The sequence below is a fragment of the Phocoena phocoena genome, chromosome 1, assembly GCF_963924675.1.
Source record: "Phocoena phocoena chromosome 1, mPhoPho1.1, whole genome shotgun sequence".
Lineage (NCBI taxonomy): Eukaryota > Metazoa > Chordata > Mammalia > Artiodactyla > Phocoenidae > Phocoena > Phocoena phocoena.
This window is the reverse complement of record NC_089219.1, coordinates 491,156-515,228: the sequence shown is the minus strand read 5'-3', so window position 1 is coordinate 515,228 and position 24,073 is coordinate 491,156. Positions and strand designations below refer to the sequence as shown.

Here is a 24,073-nt window from a genome sequence, read left to right as displayed (position 1 = left end):
GGCTGGGGGACAACTTACTAGCGCGTGCGCCCATCCTTTCAGGTCGGGGGCCTCGGAAAACTCCGACAGCTCCATTCAAGCCCTGAACCACATACCCGAAGGACGCAATCCAGGCGGAAGGAGAGCCGCCCCCCGGTCCCGCCGCGCGGGTCCTCGGGGCAGGGGGCGTCCCGCCTGGCCCTGCCCACGAGGGGTCGACCCCGGGCCCCCCAAGCTCCCCTCAGCACCCGCCGGACTCCTAAGGAGCCTGGGGCTGCGGTGGGAACCTAGAGAGCTCCCAGATCTTTGCACGTAGTGCACGGCCGAACCGGGGCGGTTAGCCCATAAAACATGCCCGGGGCTGGCACCTGCGACTAGTGCTTCCGGGTCGTGGCCGAGACCGCGGTCTAGCCCGGCGCCGCAGGGCCTCCTGGGTAACGAGCCCGCTCCCGCCCGTGTCGGGTTCCGGCGTCCGCCGCGCCGCTGACGGACAGGCGGCCAAGCCAATCGCAGCAAGGGAGCGCCGGGTGGCCCGCCGGTCGAACCAATGGCACGCGGCAGGGCGGGGCGGGGCGGTCGCGGCCGTAGTGCGTCTCGGGGAGCCGCCCTGTCGGGAAGGAGCCCAAGAGGGAGTCGGCGGCGCAAGATGGCGACGGCGACGGCGACGGCCGGGGCCGGGGCTCCGGGACCGGCGGCCCCCGCGGCAGCGGCCGGCACGACGGCCTCCGGGGGCACAGCTCCCGGGTCGCAGGGGGTGCTAATCGGGGACCGGCTGTACTCCGGGGTGCTCATCACTCTGGAGAACTGCCTCCTGCCGGACGACAAGCTCCGCTTCACGCCGTCCATGTCGAGTGGCCTCGACACTGACACGGAGACCGACCTCCGCGTGGTGGGCTGCGAGCTCATCCAGGCGGCCGGCATCCTGCTCCGCCTGCCGCAGGTGAGGGAGCGGCCGCGAGCCTCGGGCCGAGGTAACCGCCGCGCTGGCGCCGGGAAGGCTGCCGGCCCCTTTGTTGGCGGGGGGGCCTTATCCGGAGCCCACTCCGTGTCCCCGCCCGGCACCCGGGCGCAGCGCCGAGCCCCTCTTCGGACCCCGACCCCGCTCCTTATTCCCACCTGGCCCCGGGCCCACCGACCGACCCAGGCCCAGGGAGTCCCCGCTGCCGCCCACCGGAGGTGATGAGAGAGGCGAGGCAGCGGGACGCGAAGAGCCTTTGTGGACGCGGAAGCATTTTAGTTTTTGATTCTTTGTTAGGAGTCTCGTGAAACCTAATAATTTAGCTTTGAGACCTTTGAATTGGGTTTTGAAAAGGATGGAACCTTTCTCTTGTGCAGGTTGCCATGGCTACCGGGCAGGTGTTGTTCCAGCGGTTCTTCTACACCAAGTCCTTTGTGAAGCATTCCATGGAGGTGAGGCTTCCTCCCGTCTTTCTTTACCCCAGAAACGTGTTGACAGGAAACCTGGGTTTGTTGCGTTGCCCGTTGCTCAGAGGAACGAGTACTTGTCTTCCAATTGCAGCGCTGTACTTGGGGGGTTGGGAAGCCCCCTGTACTGCAGAGGTTTTTTTTCCAAGTGGCCTTTTTCTCAGGGTGCACGGCTCTTAACCGCCGTTCTTCAGCTGTTGGAGACTGTCGTCCTTGGAACAAACATCTCTGTGTTGCATCGCTTACGTTTCAGCACGTGTCAATGGCCTGTGTTCACTTGGCCTCCAAGATAGAAGAGGCTCCGAGACGGATACGGGACGTCATCAACGTGTTTCATCGCCTTCGACACCTGAGAGAGAAAAAGTGAGTTTTTATCAGACCTGTCGTACATATCCGTCTCTGTTTTCACGGCTATTCTGTTACATTAACGTTTCTGAAACAAGGTTTAGGGGGTGAGGTTTTAAACCTGTGCCCAGGAGGAGGCGTGGTGCCTGTGGCGGGGGTGGGGGGATGTACCCAACAGATGCTGTTTAATCAGTGAAGGAACCACAGTCAGGAGGACGGGGCGCCGTGGCTGTAGTTTGGCCGTGGCCTTGGTTTCGTGGTTTGCCCACGTCAGCCTGAATGCTCTAGAGCTGGGTTCTCAACCTCAGCACTGTTTACATTTTGGGCTGGATGATTCTTTGCTGTGGGGACTGTCCTGTGCGTTGCAGGATATTTAGAAGCATCCTTGGCCCAGGCTTCCCAACGCTCCAGCTAATGGAGGGCCTTTGTAAAATGCAGCAGCCTTGGCTGTTTAAATGCCGTGCTTCTGTTGGTGTTTTGGTTTTCCCTTCATCCTCAATACATCTGCTTGTATCTTGAGGCGGATGGACGGCATGGAGTCCTTGGGCCATGAGATCTTGAGACCCTCCACTCTGTTCAGGTGGCGTTTATCATCCGTAAAGAAAACAGGGAGAGGGTCATTGAGGTGAGGTCAGCGCTGGGGTTTGAGAAAAACTGTGGTTTTGTTAGTTACAGGAAGCAAACTTCCTGACTCTGTATCTGTTGAGATTGTCACTGTTTGGGGGTAACCGTGGGATTTGATAGGCTTTGTTTTATTTGAGCCTTATGCAGATCGTGTGCTTTGTATTTGTAGAAAACCTGTGCCTCTACTGTTGGATCAAGATTACGTTAACTTAAAGAATCAAATTATAAAGGCAGAAAGGCGAGTTCTCAAAGAGTTGGGTTTCTGCGTCCATGTGAAGCACCCTCACAAGGTGGGTATGAGGCCCAGCTGCCATGTGAGTCCACCAGAGTCATTGCTTCATTCTCACCTAGATCGGAAACTGAAAAGGATTAAATGTGTCCCTGATTTGGTTTTCCAGTTTTTATCTATAATTGGAAAATAACTGTTTTCTTATTAGCCTTCTTGTATCACGTTTATTTTAATAGTATGTTTCTAAAAGTTTTGGAAATTGCATCTTTTGAGCTTTCAAAAACGGTGATGAACTTGTAAAAATGAAATCTGTCAGTTTACTTTTTCTTTCTCAACAGCTGTTTTTCTAAAGCTGCTTTAGTAATAACCTTATTTTCTTTTATGGGGGAATTGGAAGAATTCTGAACCCTTTATTTGGAGATGAATGAAAGCTATTTTGCACTGTGTATCAGTTGAGCATACGATACCATGTATATCTTCTATGTTACACTCAAACGTGAAGAGTGCTATTTTCATCTCTGTTTCCATCCTTTTTTTACTCGGGGTTTCCTCATATCTTCTCTTGTTTGATTTTCTGGTATTAGTTCAGAATCTCGGTAGATTACTCACCACACGTTTAAGAGCTTTTTCTTCATTTGCTGAAAGTATTTTCACACCACGTTTTGTATACGTTGGTGACTGGGGTACGGAAATGTTCGGGGCAGGCTAATCTCACTGGTGGAAAGTGTGTCGAAGACGAGAATGAGCATCAGCCCTGTTCCGGCCAAGACAGACTTGGGTGCAGCTAGGTTCTCACGCGCGTTCGTGGCACCTGGCTGCAGAAGCAGGGAGCGGGCGCGTCGGCAAGAGCTCCCCTCCAGCTGAGCTGTGCACGGGGCATGCGACCGGGAGCCACCCCTGGGATCTAGGACGAGGCCCTTATTTGCTGCATGGATGCCCTCAAGATCTGAATTCTGGGTTCTCAAGGTGCTCGATAATAATTGCCTGACCCATATCTTCCAGATAATCGTTATGTACCTTCAGGTGTTAGAGTGTGAGCGTAACCGACACCTGGTCCAGACCTCATGGTGAGTTGGCCTTCCTTGTTTTATGAGACCAGCCAGGGCAGTGCAGGAGTTTGTTGATTTGAGGCACTTGGGCAGTGGGTAGTCGGTCCCATGACTTGGTTGTGGGCTGGAGTTGTCTGAGTGCCCAGTGTTCCTGCCATGTAAATTCCAGCCAGACTCCCCAGATATCAGGCACTGGTGGAACGGTAAGGTGGCCCATACCCGCCCTGCCCCTGGAGGAGAGCAGTCACTGGGCTGCCCTTTGGGGGCTATGGACTTGGCACGTCGGGGTCTTTCCCTCAGCTGCCAGTGTGGACTTAGAGGTTCACAGTAATGTGGACTTAGAGGTTCACGGTAGCGTGAACTTGCTTCTGACTGCCTCAAGGGAATCCTATGGGAGGAAGAGGGGGTGTAAAGCCTTCCTACAATCTGGGGACTGATTTTAACAATGCATTTGCTAGAAGTGAAGCCTGAAGTAACAGTTCAGAGCTGGGTGCTTTCCCACAGAGTGAAGTGTGTAAGGGTCATATTTTTGCTGCCTGAATTGTCTGGTGCTGTGCTGTGTCTAATGGAGAACCTATTTTGACTTTTCTTTTCTGTACTCTTTCAATCAAAGGGTAGCCTCTGAGGGTAAGTGACTAAGACTTCTCCTCTCCTGTCCAAGCGCTTCGGTGCAGGGACAGCGGCCGTCCTCAGCCAATCCAGTGCAGGCTCTCCGCCGAAGGCTGGCTCTAGATGGTGGTATGCGCACGATAGTCTAGTGCTGGCCCACTGCTGCTGTGGTTCTCTGACGATTGTGCTTCTTGTTAATCCTCTGTCGTGCTTGGTAATTGTATTGATTAGAGTTGATAACTGTCTTGCCATGAATTTTGTCCATTTGAAACTGCTCTACCTGTGCGATAAAGATGCAGTACCTTCTCTTTAAAAAAATGGGAAGCTGTGAGAACTGGCTGGTGGGAGTTCAGACAAGTGTGGGATGGTGTTTTTATTGCTGAAAGCCCTAGAGTTGCTTTTTCAGCACTAAGTGTTGACACAGTCTAGTAAAAGGTGTGCATCTTTAAATCATTCCATGGACACTTTTTATATTGTGACTTATTTCAAAAATAGCAGTTAAGTTTAAATATATGTTTTGAGGACTTCATTTGTATTTTTTTAGGACCTAAGAGTAAACGGTTTAATAACATTATCACTATCTGAGTACTAAAGTTTTTCTTGCTAGAACCAAAAAAGTTACTGACGGTTATGTTTATCAAATGTTTGAACCGTTTACTTGCAACTCTCGGGACATGTGGCCTTGGCTCCATCACACAGGCTTTTCCTTGGTCCCCTCTGGGTGCCTGGAGCGAGAGCTTCAGAGCCAGGTGCTGCTAGTGGGCAGATGGAGAATTTATCACTGAGGAATTTCTCCGTGGGTTTGTAGGTCACCTTCTCCAGGATTTTGGGCAGAGATAACCAGGGTGGGGGGTGCATCAGTCAGACCCCAGCACGACTTGGCTCCCCTCTGGATGGAGCCTGGTACCATGGGGGGATGTTACGAGCACTAAATACGTGACCTGTGCAACTGTTTTCTTGTGAAATTAGTCTTTTGTTCTTGCAATGTTGATAAAGTTAAGGTGAGATCTGATTTTTGGTCTATTAAATCTTAGAGAAATATATCTAAATGAAAATGTTGAAAATGTAGCCAATGTCAAAACTCTTTAATTTTTTTAAAAATGCAAATGTTTTGTATTTTTATATCTTCTAAAATGTGATAAAGTTTTTTAAATGTCCTGATTGTGATGAAACTTGTAGTATTTTGTTGCTTTTATGTGATTTTATGAATGTTCATTTTAAGACTCCTTGTTGAAATGGGACAGTTTGGAAACGGTTCTTTGATAAGCCTGAGAAGAGGATTTCCCTTGGGGCACTGAGCCCTCTGCATGATGTTCCCATACACCCAAGGGCGTTTTCCCCCCTTTTCAAGTGGACTCCCCGTGTGGAAGAAGCCACGCCGTGAGCACCTCTCCCCGGAAAAGGAGTGCAAGAGGACGACTTGTCTCAGAAAGGCCCTCGCAGGCTTTGTGCTGAGCCCATTCATTTGAGTTTGCATGTTTCTCTGCACTATGGATTTTGAGCATTTAGGTTTCCTTAATCAGATATGTTGAACTGCCACAGTAGACATCTTTCCGAGGCACTGTGTTTTGCATGAGAGCAGGCCAAAGGTTGAGAGGGAAAAGTAAAGTTAAAGTCGGTTCTCTTTCATAGCAACACGTATTGTCTGACATTCAGCCAGCTTTAAAAATTTTTTTCAGTTATTTCCCTGTCTTCCTGTCGTGTATTCAGAAGAAGCAGCTAGAACGTTTCTCCATGAACTTGTGAGATTCACAGGACTGTCTAGCTCTAAGTCCTGGCAGTAGACTTACTTAGTGGAGCAGTGACTTGACTTAGACAGTGCAGACAGGTGGTGTGGGCATTGCCACGGGCGTTGCAATTCTTCCTGCATCTGCTTTTCAGGAACTACATGAATGACAGCCTTCGCACAGACGTTTTTGTGAGGTTCCAGCCTGAGAGCATCGCCTGTGCCTGCATCTATCTTGCTGCCCGGACGCTGGAGGTCAGTGCTGGGCCACCCTGGGGGATTCACCGACCCCAGTGACCTTCTACATATTGTGCTTCAAATTATGCTCATTGGAGCCAGTAAAAAGCCTACATGCTGGTGACCGGCAGGCTTGTTTTTATTGCCCTGAGAATCTTGTCAGCAATGAAAAAAAGTATAACGGTGATTACTTTTTTGTGTTTACAGATCCCTTTGCCCAATCGTCCCCATTGGTTTCTTTTGTTTGGAGCAACTGAAGAAGAAATTCAAGAAATCTGCTTAAAAATTCTGCAGCTATATACTCGGAAAAAGGTTTTGTGTCTTTTCACGTCACGTGTTCCTCTGTGTTTGACTGGAAGCATCTGGTCTGAATCCTGCACTCTGGCTTTTCTAGGTTGACCTGACCCACCTGGAAGGTGAAGTGGAGAAGCGCAGGTACGCCCTTGACGAGGCAAAGGCACAAGCCAAGGGCCTGTTGCCCGGCGGCACCCAGGTGCTGGACAGCGCGTCGCGGTTCTCACCTGCCCCCAAGCCGGGTGAGCGTCAGGGCGCGCGTGTGCTCCTCTCAGGGGTGGCCCTCTCCTCCAGATTTCTCTTAGAATCACGTCTGCAGCTAGTCTGAGCACTCTGGGGGGCTCCTAGGAAGTCTGTTTTTCTGTTTTCATTAGGAAGGGGTATGGACAGGCTCCTGAAATGGCTGTTTACCCAGTCTAGCCAAATAGTTTGTCTTTAATGAAAATCTCATAAATCTGGAGCAGTAGATCATGTTGTCATATTCTAGAGTTAGGTGTGACGCCTTTCCCCGGTCCTGGAGAAGCGGGACGGGTGACCTTCCTGCGTCTGGTGGTTCGAAGCCCGGCGGGGAGCAGGGAGTCATGGTCGGCAGCGGCAGTCCTGCGGGAGAGGCCCCACCTTGCTTGGCTGACCTGTTTCTCAGCAGAACAGCTGTCGGGTTGTAACTTCTCATACTTGATTCTAGCGGAATCCCCCAAGGAAGGCCAAGGAGACAAGCCTTCCCCACTCTCTGTGAAGAATGCCCGGAGGAAAGTGGAGGGCGTGAAGAGAGCCAAGGCCGACAGCCCGGTGAACGGGTGAGTGTCCGTGTGCCCCGACAGGCCGCTGGGGTTGGCTGCAAAGACGTGGGGTCTGAAACTCTGCTCTCCGCCCTGTTCTCAGCTTGCCGAGGGGGCGAGGGGCTCGAAGTCGGAGTGGGAGTCACGAGCAGAGTTACTCCAGGTCCCCGTCGCCATCCGCTTCTCCTAAGAGAAGGTGTGTGCCGCTCGGGGCACTTGGGGCTGCACCTGGCAGGGTGGGTGTCTTCCCTGGGAGGTGGTGTGGCCTCTCCTCAGGACAGTTGCTCCTGACCCAGAGGTGGGCGGGGTGGGCGGTCACCCACCCAGTGGTCTCCTTCACAGGAAAAGCGACAGCGGCTCTACCTCTGGCGGGTCCAAGTCACAGAGCCGCTCACGGAGCCGGAGTGACTCCCCACCCAGACAGGCCCATCGGGGCGCTCCCTACAAAGGCTCCAAGGTAAGGAGCTACCGGAGGTCCAAGGACTGCAAGTACTCTGCCCAGAAGCCACACAAGTCTCGGAGCCGGAGCTCGTCCCGCTCTCGGAGCCACTCACGGGAACGGGCGGATAATTCTGGAAAATACAAGAAGAAAAGTCATTACTGTAGAGACCAGCGACGGGAGCGTTCTCGCTCTTACGAGCGAGCGGGCCATCGCTACGAGCGGGACCACCCCGGGCACAGCAGGCACCGGAGGTGAGGGCAGGCTCCCTGAAGGTCTGCCCTTCGGCCCTCGGCATGCTCACCTCGGCCACTGGCCCTGGGGCGTGACTCTTTCTGGAAATGGTTGTTGACTCGGGACTGTGTGATGAATTTGGAGATGGAATGGAGAGGCCAGCAAGCCGCCCTTTAGTGTGGCCCGGGCCCAGCTCACCCCGCCCGCCTCAGCAGCCGCCCTGCTGGTTGCAAAGGCGGGGTGCGCACCTCCCAGTGGCGTGGCTTGGTGCTACGACAGGCTGTCTCTTCACTTCCATACCGATACTCAATTACGTTAAACCAAGAAAATGACTTTTCGAACCTTTGCCTATATTAGGTTGTACTTACGTACGTATTTTGCAATGTTTCACTATGAGAAAATGGCCTTAACAGCCCCTCACTCTGTCCACGTTGTAAATAAACATGTTTAATACAAGTTAAAGCTATATACAAAAACTCAGAACTTGAATTCTGTCAGCTTAAAACTTGTGTAGAGAATTCTGATTTTTTAAATGTGAAGGTATTTAGATCTGTGTTGAAAGTCGTATATTTTTATCTGTGCGATGCTGAGTGCAGGCCACCAGCTCCTAAATAGAGAAGTTTCCTATATATACGTTTTATGTGGTTAAATAAACACAATTCTCTCTACTCAGGATATTTGGAAAGTTAAAGGGTTTGTGGTTTGTCAACGTGCTTGCTGGCTCCCGTGCACAGCTGGCAGTACCTGTTCTAGTGGTACGTCTGTGCTGCCGTCTCTCATCTCATTAAAGCGTTGGGTTTTGTATTGAGTTTTGTGCACCTGCTCTTCTGTGAGGGTTTGTGAGGAGTCTGAGCTGTCTGCTGCTGGTGGGGTAGAGGGAGGGTTTGAAAAGGACATAATGGTCTGGAGTCCCCTAGTGCCTGAGGGACATTGGTTTGTAATGCGCTTTTGTCAGGTTTTGTCAGGCTGGCTGCAGCCAGGAACAAGGACCCCAGAGGAGCATCACCCAGGTGGGGTCCTCCATCAGAGTGGGTGGCGGGCAAGTAGACAGGTTGGTGGTGAAGGTGAGCAGGGTGGGCGTCGGGCCTGTCTCTGGGTGCTGCGTGTGCTCTGTGCAGATCGAGGGCTGTTGGGCCTGTCCTGCGCCCCGTGTTGGCTCTCCCCAGACCAGCACTGCTGTGCGGGTGGGAGGCGTGGCCTTCCTGGAGCCAGTGGGCCTGGAGAAAGGTGCTCGAAGTCAGTACAGCCAAGAAGGTGTGAAAGCGGCAGGGTCAGTGCCCAGGGTGCAGGTGGCTCACTCTTATGATCAAACCACAAAAGCCTGGGGAGGCCGTGCAGCTGGAGGGAGGGGTGGGCTCCAGGACGCGTTCAGAGACCTTCCGACCTGGGAACCGGAAGCAGTCCCTTGGGCAGAAGGGTGTCCTCTGGTGACTCAGTTACGGAGCTGGGCCGGGAGCCTACGGTTTCTGCCTTCCTACTGGCCTATCGTCCACTCCCTGCTTAGACAGGTTGGGGCCTGGGGGTGTCCAGGCCTGGCCATTTCGTGCCTAAGACTCACTGGAAGCAAGCAAGCCTCCCAGTAGAGCCAATGAGACTCCCCACATCCCAGTGCCAGCAGGAGCCCCCCGCACGTCCATTCTTGAGATCCTGCCATCCTAGCCAACCTCAGCGAGGACAACGGAGCCTTTCTGGCCCAGATGGGTGAAGTGGTGCCCTCGGAGCCCCCTACCCTGAGGAGCAACGCTGGGTCTTAGCCAAACACCATGCTCCACGGAGGCTGCTTTTGGTTTTCGGACAAAAACTTCCCATGGGCACAGGATGGGAGCTTGTTTGCTTTGAGGAAGGAAAAAACACTCCACCTATGCAAAAAGCGTTAGACGCGGGGCCTCCTCCGCTTATCCAGACTGGCAGAGAGAGGAGGCTGCAAGCCAAAGGGATGGGGCGGCGGGTCCAAGACCCCCGAGTCCTTCCTGACGGCGCCCCGACTCTGCCCCCAACGCCCGGCACGGCACTCCTGGCACCCGGGCTGCAGAAGCCCGGGCCGAGCCGCCGTCACCTGTCTGCCAGCTTCCCTCCCATCCTCGGGAGGAGGGCTCGGGGGTGGACGCCACGCCCCGCAGACCCGGCAGCTCCGGTTCTTCGCCTCCGGCCCCAGCAGCCGCAGTATCTCGGGCCACTTCCGTCGCCCTTGCAAACCCTATTTCCGTCGACAGGATAACGTCCCTTCCGCAGTCCCGAAACGCCACTTCCGGCCTCCCGGGACAACGGGCCCCTGACCCATGGGAGGGGCGACGGGAGTTTGGGCCACGCAGGCGCAGAGGGCCCCCCGGGGTTGTGGGAAATGTAGTTTTCTAGCCTCCGCAAGGGACAGGCGGAGCCGGCGAGCCGTGGGAGGAGCTGGGGCGGGGCGCGGGGGGGGGGGGGCGGCTCCTCCGGCCGGAAACCGTCGCTTTCTGGGCCGGGTGGGACCTGCACCGACGCGGAGCGGGGCGCCGGCCGTAGGAACCAGCGGGCGGCCCACGCGGGCTGGGGGCCAGTTTAGGTACGGACCGGAAGTGCCTTAGCGCGGCGGCTGAATGGCCAGCTGAGACTACCGGTTGCGTCTGGGAAGAGTCAGCGTGAGGTAGAGGCGTGTGGGCTCCAGGGACGGCGGAGGCGACCGCGGTCGGCTGGGGCTCGGGGCCTAAGACCCGAGCGTCGACACCACCCGCGCGGTGGGCGCCTCGGGGTAAAACTAGGTTCAGGGAGTCAGTACCTGCCCAGAGTCGCGCAGCTGGGGAGCGGCGGAGGGTTTGAGGGAGGGAGCCGTGCTCGAAGCAGCGTGCTCGTGGTGGGATAGGGTGGTGAGGGAGACGGGGTGCGGGAATGAGGGCGAGACCGGAGTCCCCGGAGTGACCTAGGCGTGCACCTGTGTTCCAGCTCGGCTGAGTGCCTGGGGCCGCCGCCAAGCACAGACCATGTTCATGGTGCGCCTGACTTCCCAGCTGCTCAGGGCTGTTCCCCGGGCAGGTGAGAGGCCCCGTGGGGGCAGATGGGCGGGAGGCGCACCTGGGTTAGGAACGTGGCGTCAGCAGCTCAGTTCCCCCCGCTGCTGTGCCTCACCAGCGGGAGGCGGGGCCCGGCCACAAACTACCTCGTAAACGTCCAGATTTCACAGAGGGGAAGTCTGGGCCTGAGAATGTCAGCTCCCCAGGCCCGGTGGCCGTGCATAGGTCGTGTAGCCCCACGAGCGGTAACTAACTGGGCCATCTTGTCTCCTGCAGGTTGCAGTGGGCCTTGGCCAGTCTGCGGAGTGTTGGGCAGGCATGCCTGCAGGCCTCGTTACAGCATGCAACCAATAGGCCCAAGTGGGGTTGCCTCCCTCCCTGACCGGCGGGTCCACATGGAGCTCGAGGAGATGCTGGTCCCCAGGAAGATGTCTGTCAGCCCCCTGGAGAGCTGGCTGACCGTTCGCTACCTCCTGCCCAGACTGGACGCTGGGGCCCCAGGGACTGTGTCTCCAGCCCAAGTCTATGAGTGTCCGCCCAGCCGGGTGGGGGAAGGGGTCGAGCAGGGGGGTAAGGAGGTCTGGGACGCACCCCAGATACAGTGCAGAAACGTGCTCAAGATCCGCCGGCGGAAAATGAATCATCACAAGTACCGCAAGCTGGTCAAGAGGACCCGGTTCCTGCGGCGGAAAGTCAGGGAGGGCCGCCTGAGACGGAAGCAGGTGAGCGCGGGCCCTCGGTCCAGAGCTGGGCAGGGTGGTTGAGGTGTGTGGCTGTGCCGCAGACCTGTTGGTGCTCCCTCCCTCTGCCCTCGCAGATGAGGTTCGAGAGAGACCTGAGGCGCATCTGGCTGAAGGCGGGCCTGAAGGAAGCCCCCGCAGGCTGGCAGACCCCCAAGATCTACCTGAAGGGCAAATGAGTCTCGTGTGTCCCTCCCCCAGCCCTGTCACTGCTGATGACCCATTGTAATAAATATTCAGAGAACTTAGTCATTCTTGCTGGCCTGGACCCTCTTCTGCCTGGGGTGAGCTGTCTTGGGGTTGAGGCTGGCGCCAGCGTCTGCTGTTACAAGAGACACAAGGGCCCTGGGTGGCAGATTGGCGGTCCCTTCCCCGAGCTGGCCCTTGTCCTGGTGCCAGGGCTGCAGGAGTGACAGCCTGGCTTTTCACGAACTGGTGCATGGGGACAGCTGAGGAGAGTCCCAGCCCTGCCCCTGAGGAGCACGCAGATGGGAACTGTGCCAAGGGGACCAGCTTGGAGGTTAGGGAGTGCCCCGATGGAGGTGGTGATGTGGTTAGGGTACACGGTTGACTCTCTGCAGTCGAAATACCCGAGCAGAGCTCATAGTCAGCGCTCCTCTGTGGTGCCAGGTTCAACCAACTGTGCGTCGTGTGGTGCCGTGAGACCTATTTACTGGGAAAAAAAACATGCGTGCGGCTGGACCCGCACAGTTGAGGGGGCAGAGAGGGCCTCACTGGGGAGACGGGGAGGGGAGGCAGGAAAGGGCCTCAGAGATGATGGGTGGGGTCCTTCAGGCCCTGCTACCTGGGCCTCAAGTGCAGTCCCCTGCTCAGCTGCAGCTGGGGACCCGTGGCCTGCTGTGAGCTCCTTGGCCTCTGCCACTTTCTGGGGCCCTGAAGGGGGGTGGCGAAGGGCTCACCAGGAAGGGATGGCCCACTCTGGAAGGTTCAGGGGTGGGCTGGCTGAGGAAGGGGTGCCGTTTATGGAGCTGGGGAAGCGTAGAGCCTTAGTGTGAGCTGGTGGTCCTCAGGAATTCCAGGTTTCTCCTGCGTGGAGGGGAACGTGTTGTCGCTAATAGTGAGGGGCCCCTGGGCCTCTGTACCCAGGCCTGGGGGGCTGGACTGCAGGCGGAGGAGCCCGGTCAGAGTCCGTGAGTGCAGGTGAGGCTCGTTCTCATCCTCAGCGTCTGCCCGGCTCCCGATACTGGGTTCAAGGAGGGGAAGGTGGGTACGTCTCTCCTGAGCCCCGGAGTGGCGTCTGCGAGGGACACAGTTCTGTTGCTGATGCCCCCGTCCCGCTTCACACCAGGGCGGTGCGGTCTCCTCGTGTTTTGTCAGAGTTGCGTCTGTGGCCCGGGTTGGGTTCCCTGCAGGTTTAGCAGATCTGGGGGCAGGGGGTGTGCTTGGACACGGGCTTCCCAGCATTTCTCCTGGAACGGAACAGACAACCCCGATGCTTCAGTGAGCCAGGTGGGCCCCTGTCCTGTGCGTGCCTGCCAGCCGGGTAAGCAGGCGTCTAACCGTGGGGCCTGTGTGAGTCCCTGTCCATCAGGGGAGATGGGCTCATAGAGTAGCTGCACAGAGTGGGCGTGAGAAGCGTGAAGCTGACCCTGACCTGGAGGAGACCAGAGGCCCTTGAGGGCACAGGACTGCTTCTATGGGTGGCCACTAGGGGGCAATGATTAGGCTCCTGGCAGCCCTTGGGGTCCCGGCTGAGGACCAGGACACGGGCATCCTTCCTGGGTCTCAGTTTCCTCAGCTGTGGGTGGGGCAGGGGTCCCAGGGCCAGGGTCTGGGCCTCAGCAGTGGAGCCTCCCTCGGGTGGGATTGTCATGCCCTCTTGGTGCCAAGTCCGGCCCCAGCTCCACCAGGCCTCCCAGCAGGGCCTTGGCCTGCCAGTGACGCCCTTGGCTGACGCCCACGGCCGCTGAGCAGCTGCTCCCGGTGTTTCTTCCAGCCCCCGTGTGGGAGCTGCCCCGTGGCTCACCCCACCCTTCCCTGGCTGAGTCTGGAGACAAAGCTCAGCTGGGGCCATGAGTGCTGGGGATACAACTGGCCGACCTGTGCAGGGGGGTGCAGACCCAGACGCCTGGAGGCTGCCAGCTGGCAGAGCGCCACAGGGCCCTGGCACCCGGGTCACCTGCTCCAGCCTCCTCCACCGTGAGGTGGGTGCCAGCTGGGGCGCCCCCAGAAGGCAGGCTGCCCAGTGGTTCCAAGCCACGCGGCCTCACCATTCCTTCACAACAGTGGTTCTTAAGTGGGCATTCGGCCACATCTGGAGACAGTTTTGGTTGTCACAGTGGGGGTCACAGTTGGAGGAGGCCGGGGATGCTGTGAAATGCCCTACAGTGCACAGGGAAGCCCCTGCCCGAGAGCAGGTAGCCCCGGACATCAGTGGTACCATGGTCGAGGCCCCTGTTCCTGAGGTCACCGATCCTGTCGGGTCAGCTCCTGGGCTGGCCCAGCCCTGCTCTTTCTCCCCAGTCCCTGTCCCTTCCCCTGCCCTGCAGGCCCTGCACCTTGGCAGCCCTCTCCCTGCCCCAGCTCGTGTGTGCAGACCTCATCCTGCCTGTGGCTTGGGTGCCCTGGGCCCCAAGCATGATCTCAGGAGGTGGTTTGGGGGTTTTATTTTTACTCTAGCTCCCCCCGGACCACCAGAGGCCTCTCCCCACCTCCCGACGGGGCCTCCACCCTCCCCCAGCTCCTCCCCACGGCTCCTGTTCTAGCCCTGGGCACCCCCTGAGGTGGGGCGCAGAGGGAGGGCCCGTGCTGTGTGATGTGGTTCTGGCCTGTGGTCTGCACTTAGCCCGTAGCAGTGCCTAGGGCTTGGGTTCAGCCAGAGGAGGGCCCCAGCGAGGGCTTGAGCCGATGGGGGTGGTCTTGGGCACTGGCTGGGGATCTGCCTTTTGGACCCAGTGTGGAGGCACCTCCGTCAGCTCAGCCGCCACCCCTTGTCCCTGTGCTCCTCCATGCCTGGGGCACGGCCAGTGTCTTCTGGCCTGGGCGTTCCTGCCCACATAGTGGGCCAAAGAGGGAGCCAGGCGGGCTCAAGCCCTGCGGGAGGATGTGAGGCTGGACACTGGGCCCTGGGAGGGGCTGGCTGGGGCCCTGCCCCAGTCAGACACGCATATACGTGTGCGCCCCCAAACTGCATGCAAATAGCTGTGCTCCCCGCCGTCCGAGGAGCCTGCAGGCTGGTGAGGGCGATGGAGGGCCTCGGCGTGGGGCAGAGGTTGGCCTCACTCCCCTGGCCTGGCCATGGCCCGCTGAACTTGCCTGGAAGGATGCTGGAACCTGGGGGGACAGAGGAGGCAGGGAACATTCCTCTCCGGGTCTGAATTTTGGAAAAAGCCGCTGAAGGGCTCTTGAGCTGCAGCCCCAGGATGGGGCAGAGGAGTCCAGACCTGGGTCTGGAGTTAGCCTGAGGGTGGGGGCCAGGGGGCGACAGCCCCTGCCGCCTGGCTGGCAGCCACAGCCCCTGCTCCTTGTCGGATTCTGTCTAGTGCTGTCCTCAGCCTCACAGGGCACTGCTGGACCATTTTTGGATGAGCGGGCTGAGCCGTGGCATTGGGTCCCTCACCTGACCTGGGGGTCACACGTCAGCCGAGTAGCAGGGCTGGGGCTCGAGTTCACCCCAGCTGAGACTGCCACCTCCCAAACTGGAGTTCTCTGTGTGGGCGGCCTCTGTGTATTTTGAGGATCCTTCCCGGCTGAGTAGGGAGGGAAGCACCGCAGACTCAGGTGGGGCAGCACCAGGCCGGCAGCCCCCTTGCTTCAGCTGTGCAGCGGCGGGGCTGTCAGGGCTCCTGAGGCCAAGAGGAGGGACGGCCTCAACCTGCAGGCGGGTGGGAGTTGTGACACCTCCGTGGGAGCCTCTGAGCCGTGGCCAAGACTCACGATCGGGGTGAGCCAGGTCGCCGGCATTCATCGTGCCTGTGTTGTGTGGAGTGTAGATGGACCCAGTGAATTTGGGAGCACAGGACAGGGGTGACTGCCCCATGACCTGGCACCCCACACCCTCACCACCCCAGGGTAGGTGATCTGAGGTGCAGGGTAGGAGACTGATTCAGCCTGGAGTCCTGCCGAGTGGACCTGGCCACCCCGAGGCCCCTCTGGGTGGAGGAGGCCCCAGAGGCCACCAAGACTGGGAGTCTATCCTGGAGTCCCCAAGGCCTTGGAACACCAAAGCCCTCACATGAACAGGGTGGGTGGGTCACCTCCAGGTCCTCTGGGGCTCAGACCTGAGCTTCCCTGTGAATCCGGGCAAGGGTACCCTCTCCCCGTCAAGAGGGGCCTGTTCGCTTTGCTTATTCTTGTTGGTTTTGTTACTTTGTATTTACAGTTGAATTCTTATTTGTTGATTTGCCGGCCGGTTAGGATTGTACGTGGCTCAGTGTGGAGTTGTCAGCCCCTGCCTCACCTCACCTCACCCACCCCGAGCCTGCGCCAGGGCAGCAACTTCAGCTCCTCTGCTGGCCTCGGCCTCCTCCGGGTGTAGTCTACCACAGTTTAAATGGCCCCACAGCTCAGCAAGCTTGTATCTCCTTTCTCATTCAGCTCTTTATCCTCCAGTCTTGTTTTTTCTTCTGCACGTTTTTCTATGTATCACTAACTCAGCTCCAAACTTGCTGACGGAATTTAAAAACTCTCACTTCCGTCCAGCTCCTCAAGTGACTCTTGTTCAGGTGGAGCCGCCCTCCTGGCGCCCTGTCTGGGCTGCCCTGGGCCCTTGATGGCACCAGCAGGGTCTCCCTGGGATGCCCTTGGCCTGATCAGCTGGAGCCTCTGTTTCTGGAATGCCGTGTTTTCCTGCCTTGTGGTTTACTTTCTTGTTTTCACAGAGTACATCCTAGAATGGCTTTCTGAGAAAAGGTGCATCAGAGATAGATTGTAGAATAAGAATTATGTTTTTAAACTATTAGTAATTGACATGTTTGAGTGATTCCTTCCACCACAGGCATTGTGCTAGGTTCTTCACAGGACTTACCTCACAACAAATCTATAATGAACCTTGTTTGATAAGGGAGGACCCTTAAGTACAGAGATGAACTTGCCCACATGGCTGCGAAGCCATGATTCAGCTCTCTTTGACTCCAAAACTTAATTTTTTAAAAAATAAATTTGTTTATTTACTTTTGGCTGCATTGGGTCTTAGTTGTTGTGTGCGGGCTTTCTCTAGTTGCGGAAAGCAGGGACTACTCTTTGTTGTGTGTGGGCTTCTCATTGTGGTGGCTTCTCTTGTTGCGGAGCACAGGCTCTAGGCACGCGGGCCTCAGTAATTGTAGCGTGTGGGCTCAGTAGTGGTGGCTCGTGGGCTCAGTAGTTGTGGCGCATGGGCCTAGCTGCTCCACGGCACGTGGGATCTTCCCAGACCAGGGCTCGAACCTGTGTCCCCTGTTGTGGCACTACATTTTGTTTTCCTCGTGGGTGCCATGTGCTGCCCCTCCTCACTGCCCCTCCTCTGACTCGGTGGCCTGTGAGTTGGGGGACGTGAGTGTCTGTTCACGTGGAGACACTGTCACTGCTTTTCCTTCCCCGTGAGTTTTTGTTTTCCCTGGAATCAGTAGTTGTGTTGTTTTTTTTTTTTCTTCCTTTTCAGTTGCTTTAGTTTTCTGTGCCCTCATCACAATTTCAACACCAAGTTCTCAGCCCAGCTCCCAGAAACAGCTGAGGTTCATTCATCTCAGAGTGAAGTCTCTTCCTGGATTTCTCACCTGTCCAGCTGGCTGTTTGCCCATCACATCTAGGCCCAGCTTTCACCCTGGGGATTCTCTCAGACTCTCTGCTCCCCTGATCCCTCATCTTCCCTTTTCCTTCCCTTTTTTTTTTTCTTCATTTTTAACTTTTTTTTCTTTTTTCCTTACCTTACTTTGAAAGAGCACATCCTCCAGTCTCCTGCGGAAAGAAACACAAGAGAAAATTTTGAAACCTTGCAAATCTGCAGACATCTTTATTGGGTCCTGTTTCTTGGTTCACAATTTGGCTGGATATGGAATTCTAGGTTGGAAATTATTTGCTATAAAACCCCATAGGTGTCACTCTGTTGTCTTCTGGTTCCCAGTGTTGTTGTTGAGAAAATTGAACGCAATTTGAGTCCAGAGCCTTTGTGATTTTCTCTTTCGAAGCTCCTCTTTTCCTTCACTGGTGGAGACACTCCCAGTGACATATATACTTTGGTGTGGATCTGCTTTCGTCCCCACAGGAGCCCATTTCAATCTGGAAACTCCTAACCTTCTGGGATTCAGTTTGGGGACGTTTTCTCGAACCGTTTTGTTATCATTTCTTCCACTCTGTTTCTTATCTTTTTTATGAAACGCCTGTTGTTTGGATGACTTTCTCTTCTATATTTTATCTCGTTGGCATATTCAACATTTTCTTCTAATCCATTTAATGAATTTCTTTCATTTCTGTTACCTTCTTAATTTCTAAGAGACTTGATTTTTGAGTGTTTTTAGTGGTGTCCTGTTTATGTTTCATGGGTGTGGTGGCATCTCCTTGTGGGGATGTTAATGCTACATATTTTCTCTGCCCCCCACGGCCAAGTCTAGTTTCTGTTTCTGCCAAGTGCGTTCCTCTGTTGACTTTGGCCTCTGTTTCCCACATCAGTGGGCTTCCTCTGGTGGCACTTGGCTGTGTGCTTATGTTTGAGAGTGAGGTCTACCAACCAAGACCCCCAGAAGTGGCTCTAAGTGCCCTCCCCCACTTCTGGTGGGAGCCAGGACTCTTTGGAGACATGGCTAGTTCCTGGTAAGGTTGCCAACTTCAGCAAATAAAAATACAGGCCCCTAGTTAAATTTGAATTTCAGATAAGCAACGAATAACTTCTCAGTATGTCCTGTGCGATGTTTACCTGGAAACCCTAACACCAGACCTGTGGCAGGAAGCGCATGAGAACCTGCCGTGTCTCTTCATGTCAGAGGCCACGGGAGGCACCAGGAGGGTGCAAAGGGCTTCACTGGCCAAAGATGGAACAATATGAGGGCTAAAGCACACGAAGCGTGTTGAGACCCATCCACTGGGCAGCCATGGAGGATACAGAGGCCCAAGTCCCAGGGTCTCGGCTGAGATTCTATTAGGTTCTTGGGCCGTATGACTGGGCCCATTCTCTGAGCATTTTAGTATAACTTCCTGTCTTCCTGGAAACCAAAATAATGTATATTGATTATAAAGCTTCCGTGCTGATGGCTTCAATAGACTAATGCATGCTTTCATAGATTTAAAATAGAGAACGTTAGATTTCCGGAAAGAAAAAAGGAATTGAACTTCTAATGCTTTAAAAAAAAAAAGTCATTTTCTTGCAGAATCCACAGCTAAAAAAATAAAACCTGGGACAATTGTTCATCGTTGGATAACAAGCAGAGAGATGTGAATTCTGGCAGAGAGCAAATGTTGCCGAGGAGACTTTATGTCATATAAACATCAATATTGTTTAAATGTTGGGCTGGAAAATGTGGAGTTTAACAACTAGTGGTAGAAAAAGTTCAGGGAATTTTTTTTTTTTAAAGACTCAATCTTATTTATTTATTTTTGGTTGCGTCGGGTCTTCGTTGCTGCACGCGGGCTTTCTAGTTTCTGTTTGTGGTGAGCGGGGGCGACTCTCTGTTGAGGTGCGTGGGTTTCTCATTGCGGTGGCTTTGCTGCGGAGCGTGGGCTCTAGGCACGTGGGCTCTAGAGCGCACGCTCAGTAGTTGTGGCGCACGGGCTTAGTTGCTCCGTGGTATGTGGGATCTTCCCGGGCCAGGGCTTGAACCCATGTCCCCTGCATTGGCAGGCGGGTTCTTAACCACTGCGCCACCAGGGAAGCCCCCATCGTTCACTTTTTAGCACTTCCTTCCTTTTCGGCACTCCAGGCTTATCTCGTGTTCCCTCCCGCACCCTAAGACCAGCCATTTCTCCAAGGAGCCCTGGTTCCTTGTATGGGAAGTGGTCTTAGAAACCATTTTGATCTGGAGCTGGGTGTGCTCACTGCTGCTGGGCCTTCTCAGATGACAGAGCCGACCACGCATCCGCACACCTATAACCGCTGCTACAGGCGTCCGCCTTTATTTGTGTTGCGCTGAACATGAGTTCACAGCAGTGTCTCCAACTGTGATCCCGACCTCGCGGGTCATTCCAGCCCCTCTTGCTTTTCCATAACCTGGTCCACGTCCCCTACGGCAGTATCAGAGCTGATAAGCCACAGCCGGTGGGAAACACTCTTGTCAGCTCAAGCACGGTGCTGCGTGCAGGCCCCTCTGCCTTTGGTCACAGGCTCTGCTCGCTCCCGAGGCCCTCAGGTTGGCACTTCCACACCCCTTCAGTGGTGTTGCCCCGTTTGTGAGTCAGCCAGATTTCTTGGCCTCATTCTGATTACCTGACCACCTAAATGAGTTGTTTAGACTTTTCACACATTAAGATTCCCTCTTTGTGCCATGCAGTTCATTGGATTTTGATAAACGCATAGTGCCGTGAATCCCCCTAATGGGGGATCATACAGAACAGTTTCGTTGCTCTGAAGAATCCCCTGTGCGCCACCTCTGCATCCCTGCCCCCGGCTTGTGGTTTCCAGGTGCTCGTTATGCAGCAAATACCCCGAGCCTTTCTAAAGATACTGAAATTCACAGAGAGAGCTATTACAGAAATAGTGCGTTACTGTCTAAAAATAGCCCTTCTTTGTCCAGATTACGTCTAATTTGGACCGTGAAGTTAAAACATAAGCTGTGTAATACATACAGTTACCTAAACTAAAGCTCTCCGTTTAAATTTGTCAATAACAGTATAAATATTTGTGTACTTAGAATAAACATTCACAGAGAGGTATATCAATATCGTTAAGTGGAGGAAGTGTATATATTATATAATAAAGAGGAAAAGAGTTGTCTTTTACATGCACAGCATATTCTAAACAAAAAGAAAAGCTGTTGTTTCCTCTGCTGGGTCAGGGAGTGCATTTCTCTCCCCCAGGCTTATCCCCATTTGGGCCCTTATCCCCTCAGGTTCCCACCACGACTTGACCCTGTTTTACCAGATGGTCCTTGTTTCTAAGATGGCAAACACTGCCAGTAATCATTCAGTGCTGTGCGCGTTTTAGATGCTGTCACCCGGATTGGTTAAAACTCTAGCCAACGTGATCCTCATGTCTTGTGTGTGGTCAACAGTGACGACGTGCCTGCCCCAGATCCAGGCCTGAGATCCAGACTTGGAAAAACTGACAGTGTGTCTTAAACCTCACCTGTCTTTGGGGTTCCCCCAGACCGCCGTTGGCAACACGAAGGCCTCCTCCCTTGGATAAAATGAAGAGCAGTGCAGACGATGGAATATACTTATCACTACCGTATTTAACCGCCTCTTCACAAGTTTGGAAGCCCCCGTTTACGAAGCCCGTAATATGGGAAAGTCAGACTATTTATACACAAAAGGAATGTTGTTCTGACTGTGTTGGAGCAACTTTGCGATCTCGCGTTGGTGGGAAGCTGCCACGTTCGCGTGTGCGGCGAGGATGGCTCTGATTGCTGTGTTGTGAGGCCCTCCCCGCCAGTACCTGCAGGTCGGAAGGCTCTGTGAGGTAAACACACTCTCGTGACTGAATCCTGGGGAAGTACGTGACACCTTAAAAGAGATTCCGCTCTCTGGCCTTTGGACGTGCTGTGCAGCCGCGCGGCAGTGGTGGCCTCCCGGGAGCCGTCTCCGGGGTCCCTGACTGTTGACGCGACAGGAAACAGCCTCACTAGACAGGCCGACACTTGCCACACTGTCCCCAGGGGCCAGCTCAGGGCCGGGGGCCCCTGTGCACCAGAAGCAGATGACCCGGAACTTGCAGTCCGGCCCGAGTCCACAGGACAGGCAGAGGAGTTGGACGTGTCTCGCTGAGGTGGTGTGGGCATGAGACAGCACAGGCTGTAATGAAGTGTCTGTAAATGGATCTCATTCAACTGGCCCTCAGAGTTCAGGAGAAAATATCACAAGAAACTCTTAATACAGATGTGAAGCCAGTGATTCTTCAGAAAACCTGAAAATTCTGGAAGCGGTAGGAGGGAACCACTCAGGACGGTACCCAAGGGGTGGCCCTGGGTCCAGTCGGGACCAGGAAGCTCGGGGAGTCTGGTGGTTGGTTCACCCCCACTCCTCCCACCCCCCTAACCCCGACAGCAGAGGAGTCCTTGGGCTGGCAGGCTGGGCGGGCAGGGGAGGTGGGAGCCCTCCAGGCTGCAGGGCCGAGGGGCGTTGGTGGCCATGCCGAGGGCCGCAGGGAGGCCAGGTCAAGGCTTCGGGGTGGCTGAGGGACTGTGTTGCAGGCAGGACACCACGGACCACCCTCCCTCCCTCCCGTGGCTTCCCCCACACCCTCTGTGGGGAGCTCGAGCCCCTCTTCATAAAGCAGAGCTGCTGAAGGGAGCCTCGGTGTCACCAGAACCCGTGGTGAAGGGGCTCCCTTGCTGGAAGCATCGCATTTAAAGGTAAATCTCCTTGGTGAGGCGCCAGGGACCCAGGGCGCCCGTCCACGTGGAAGCAGCGCTCGCGGCCCCCAGGAAGCCAGCCTGGTGGCTGCTCTAAGCCTCGTGGCTGCTCTAAGCTTGTCAGCCCTGGCCTTCCCAAGGCGCCAGCAACCAGCTGGACCTGGGGACTTTGTAACTTTGTAACTCCTGCAGTGAGAGGCACCACGGGTGAAATCTGCTAGGAGTCAGGTCTGTGGTCCTTGATTCCTGGCTGCAAAACTGATGAATCGATAAGGACGGTAAGGAAACACTTCTGGCATGATGGGAGAGAAGAAAATACAGTGGCCAACCTTGGAGCCTGAGGTCATGGTTCGAGTCTATGACCCATACAATCCGGCCGGCGCCCCTGCACCTTCATGAACAGAACGAGCCAAACAGAGGGGACGCAGGCAGGCGTCAGAGGCGCTGTGGGCTCGGTTCAGGCCACCGCAGGCACGCGAGGCACACAAACCTTTTGGTTTCCCAGCGCATATAAAAGTTATGTTTAAAGTGTAGGCTATTAAGTGTGCCATAGCATTATGTCTAAAAAACGTACATGCCTTAATTTTTTTAAAAAATTTGTTTATTTTTGGCTGCGTTGGGTCTTCGTTGCTGCGTGTGGGCTTTCTCTAGTTGCGGCAAGTGGGGGCTACTCTTCGTTGCGGTGCACGGGCTTCTCATTGCAGTGGCTTCTCTTGTTGCAGAGCTCGCGCTCTAGGTGCGCGGGCTTCAACAGTTGTGGCACGCAGGCTCAGTAGTTGTGGCACACGGGCTTAGTTGCTCCACGGCATGTGGGATCTTCCCAGACCAGGGCTCGAACCCATGTCCCCTGTGTTGGCAGGTGGATTCTTAACCACTGCACTACCAGGGAAGTCCCATATATATTTTTTTAAATTTTACATGCCTTAATTTAACACTACTTTGTCTCTAAGAAATGCTAACCATCATCTGAGGCTTCAGCGAGTCAGAATTTTTTGCTGGTGGAAGGTTTGAAATAATGTGAGAACTACCAAAGTGTGACACAGAGACATGAAGTGAGCAGACGCTGTTGGGAAAATGGCACTGATAGACTTGCCTGACAGAGGGTCACCCCAAAACTTCAGTTTGTAAAAAGGGCAGAGTCTGCGAAGTGCAGTACAATGAGGGGTGCCTGAACCCTGTTAATGCCACGCAGGAAACCACTGATGTGGGTTTGACCACGACCACTAAAATCTTTGATCTTGGCTCCCTGACATTTTCTCAAGATAAAAGGGTTGGCTGGCCCATGAAATAATGGATCTAGATTTCCAGATTTTCTCGTCTGTATTTTCGAATCAGTGTCCCAGTGGACTGATGACCTCCCAGCCTCTGTCTGACCTGTGGTCTCCACCGGAAGGAGAAAGAGAGCCTCCACGGGACACCCGGCTCTTCGGACATGGGGCCTGCAGAGCCCCTGCCTCACGGGGTGAGCCCCGGCACCGGGCAGGCCACCAGGTCCCCAGAAGAAGGACCAACACACTCACAAGTGACCTGGTGCTTGTACGAGACCTGGTCAGAATGAGAAGAGCAGCGTGAGGGGGAAATGGCGAGTGCCGTGGCCTGTGACACGGCACCACCCTCTGGCCTCACCTCGTCTGATGATGGGTCAGCGCAGCTCCCAAGGACACCCCAGGGACCCTGCTGCTCAGCGACCTGCCCCCACAAGCCAGTCCCTAACAAGACGCCATCCCTGAGACCTGTGCTTTTGTCCTTTTAAGTCCTGCCCCTGCTTTGCTCAGGGAGACAGTCGTATTTGTCTCCTGTTGCTGCATCAAAAATCCACACAAACTCAGCAGCTTCCCTCAACGTGTTCATTACCGCACGGCTGGCATGGGGCACGCGTCTGGATGTGAGTTTGCTGGGAGCTCCGCCCAGGGTCTCACCAGGTGAAACCTGTGTCGGCAG

The 24,073-nt window shown here is 55.1% G+C and overlaps 2 protein-coding genes across 4 annotated transcripts; both read left to right on the top strand.

Moving 5' to 3' along the window:
* The first annotated feature begins 576 nt into the window (after positions 1–576).
* Positions 577–8,644, top strand: CCNL2 (cyclin L2). 2 transcript variants are annotated; one of them, XM_065873805.1, is made up of 11 exons: positions 577–919; positions 1,315–1,389; positions 1,658–1,767; positions 2,543–2,663; positions 3,605–3,669; positions 6,142–6,241; positions 6,431–6,535; positions 6,618–6,759; positions 7,203–7,314; positions 7,400–7,492; positions 7,639–8,644. In XM_065873805.1, exons 1-11 carry the CDS (start codon positions 626–628, stop codon positions 7,991–7,993), a joined length of 1,572 nt encoding a protein of 523 aa, XP_065729877.1. In that variant the 5' UTR covers positions 577–625; the 3' UTR covers positions 7,994–8,644. The 2 variants fall into 2 exon arrangements, with proteins under 2 accessions (XP_065729877.1, XP_065729885.1); XM_065873813.1 differs by lacking the exons at positions 6,142–6,241; positions 6,431–6,535; positions 6,618–6,759; ... (1 more) ...; positions 7,400–7,492; positions 7,639–8,644 and adding an exon at positions 4,265–4,846 and having other exon boundaries at positions 598–919.
* A 2,248-nt stretch (positions 8,645–10,892) lies between these two features.
* Positions 10,893–11,964, top strand: AURKAIP1 (aurora kinase A interacting protein 1). 2 transcript variants are annotated; one of them, XM_065891001.1, is made up of 3 exons: positions 10,893–10,978; positions 11,233–11,678; positions 11,774–11,964. In XM_065891001.1, exons 1-3 carry the CDS (start codon positions 10,927–10,929, stop codon positions 11,873–11,875), a joined length of 600 nt encoding a protein of 199 aa, XP_065747073.1. In that variant the 5' UTR covers positions 10,893–10,926; the 3' UTR covers positions 11,876–11,964. The 2 variants fall into 2 exon arrangements, with proteins under 2 accessions (XP_065747073.1, XP_065747065.1); XM_065890993.1 differs by having other exon boundaries at positions 10,927–10,990.
* Positions 11,965–24,073: the final 12,109 nt, after the last annotated feature.

Excerpts from the sequence above, each read along its gene's own strand:
- CCNL2 (XM_065873805.1), top strand. The coding sequence starts at position 626 with ATGGCGACGGCGACGGCGACGGCCGGGGCCGGGGCTCCGGGACCGGCG. Across the intron at positions 1,390-1,657 it reads TTGTGAAGCATTCCATGGAG|CACGTGTCAATGGCCTGTGT; the intron begins GTGAGGCTTCCT and ends CTTACGTTTCAG. Across the intron at positions 6,760-7,202 it reads CTCACCTGCCCCCAAGCCGG|CGGAATCCCCCAAGGAAGGC; the intron begins GTGAGCGTCAGG and ends ACTTGATTCTAG.
- AURKAIP1 (XM_065890993.1), top strand. The coding sequence starts at position 10,927 with ATGTTCATGGTGCGCCTGACTTCCCAGCTGCTCAGGGCTGTTCCCCGG. Across the intron at positions 10,991-11,232 it reads CCGGGCAGGTGAGAGGCCCC|GTTGCAGTGGGCCTTGGCCA; the intron begins GTGGGGGCAGAT and ends TGTCTCCTGCAG. Across the intron at positions 11,679-11,773 it reads GCCGCCTGAGACGGAAGCAG|ATGAGGTTCGAGAGAGACCT; the intron begins GTGAGCGCGGGC and ends CTGCCCTCGCAG.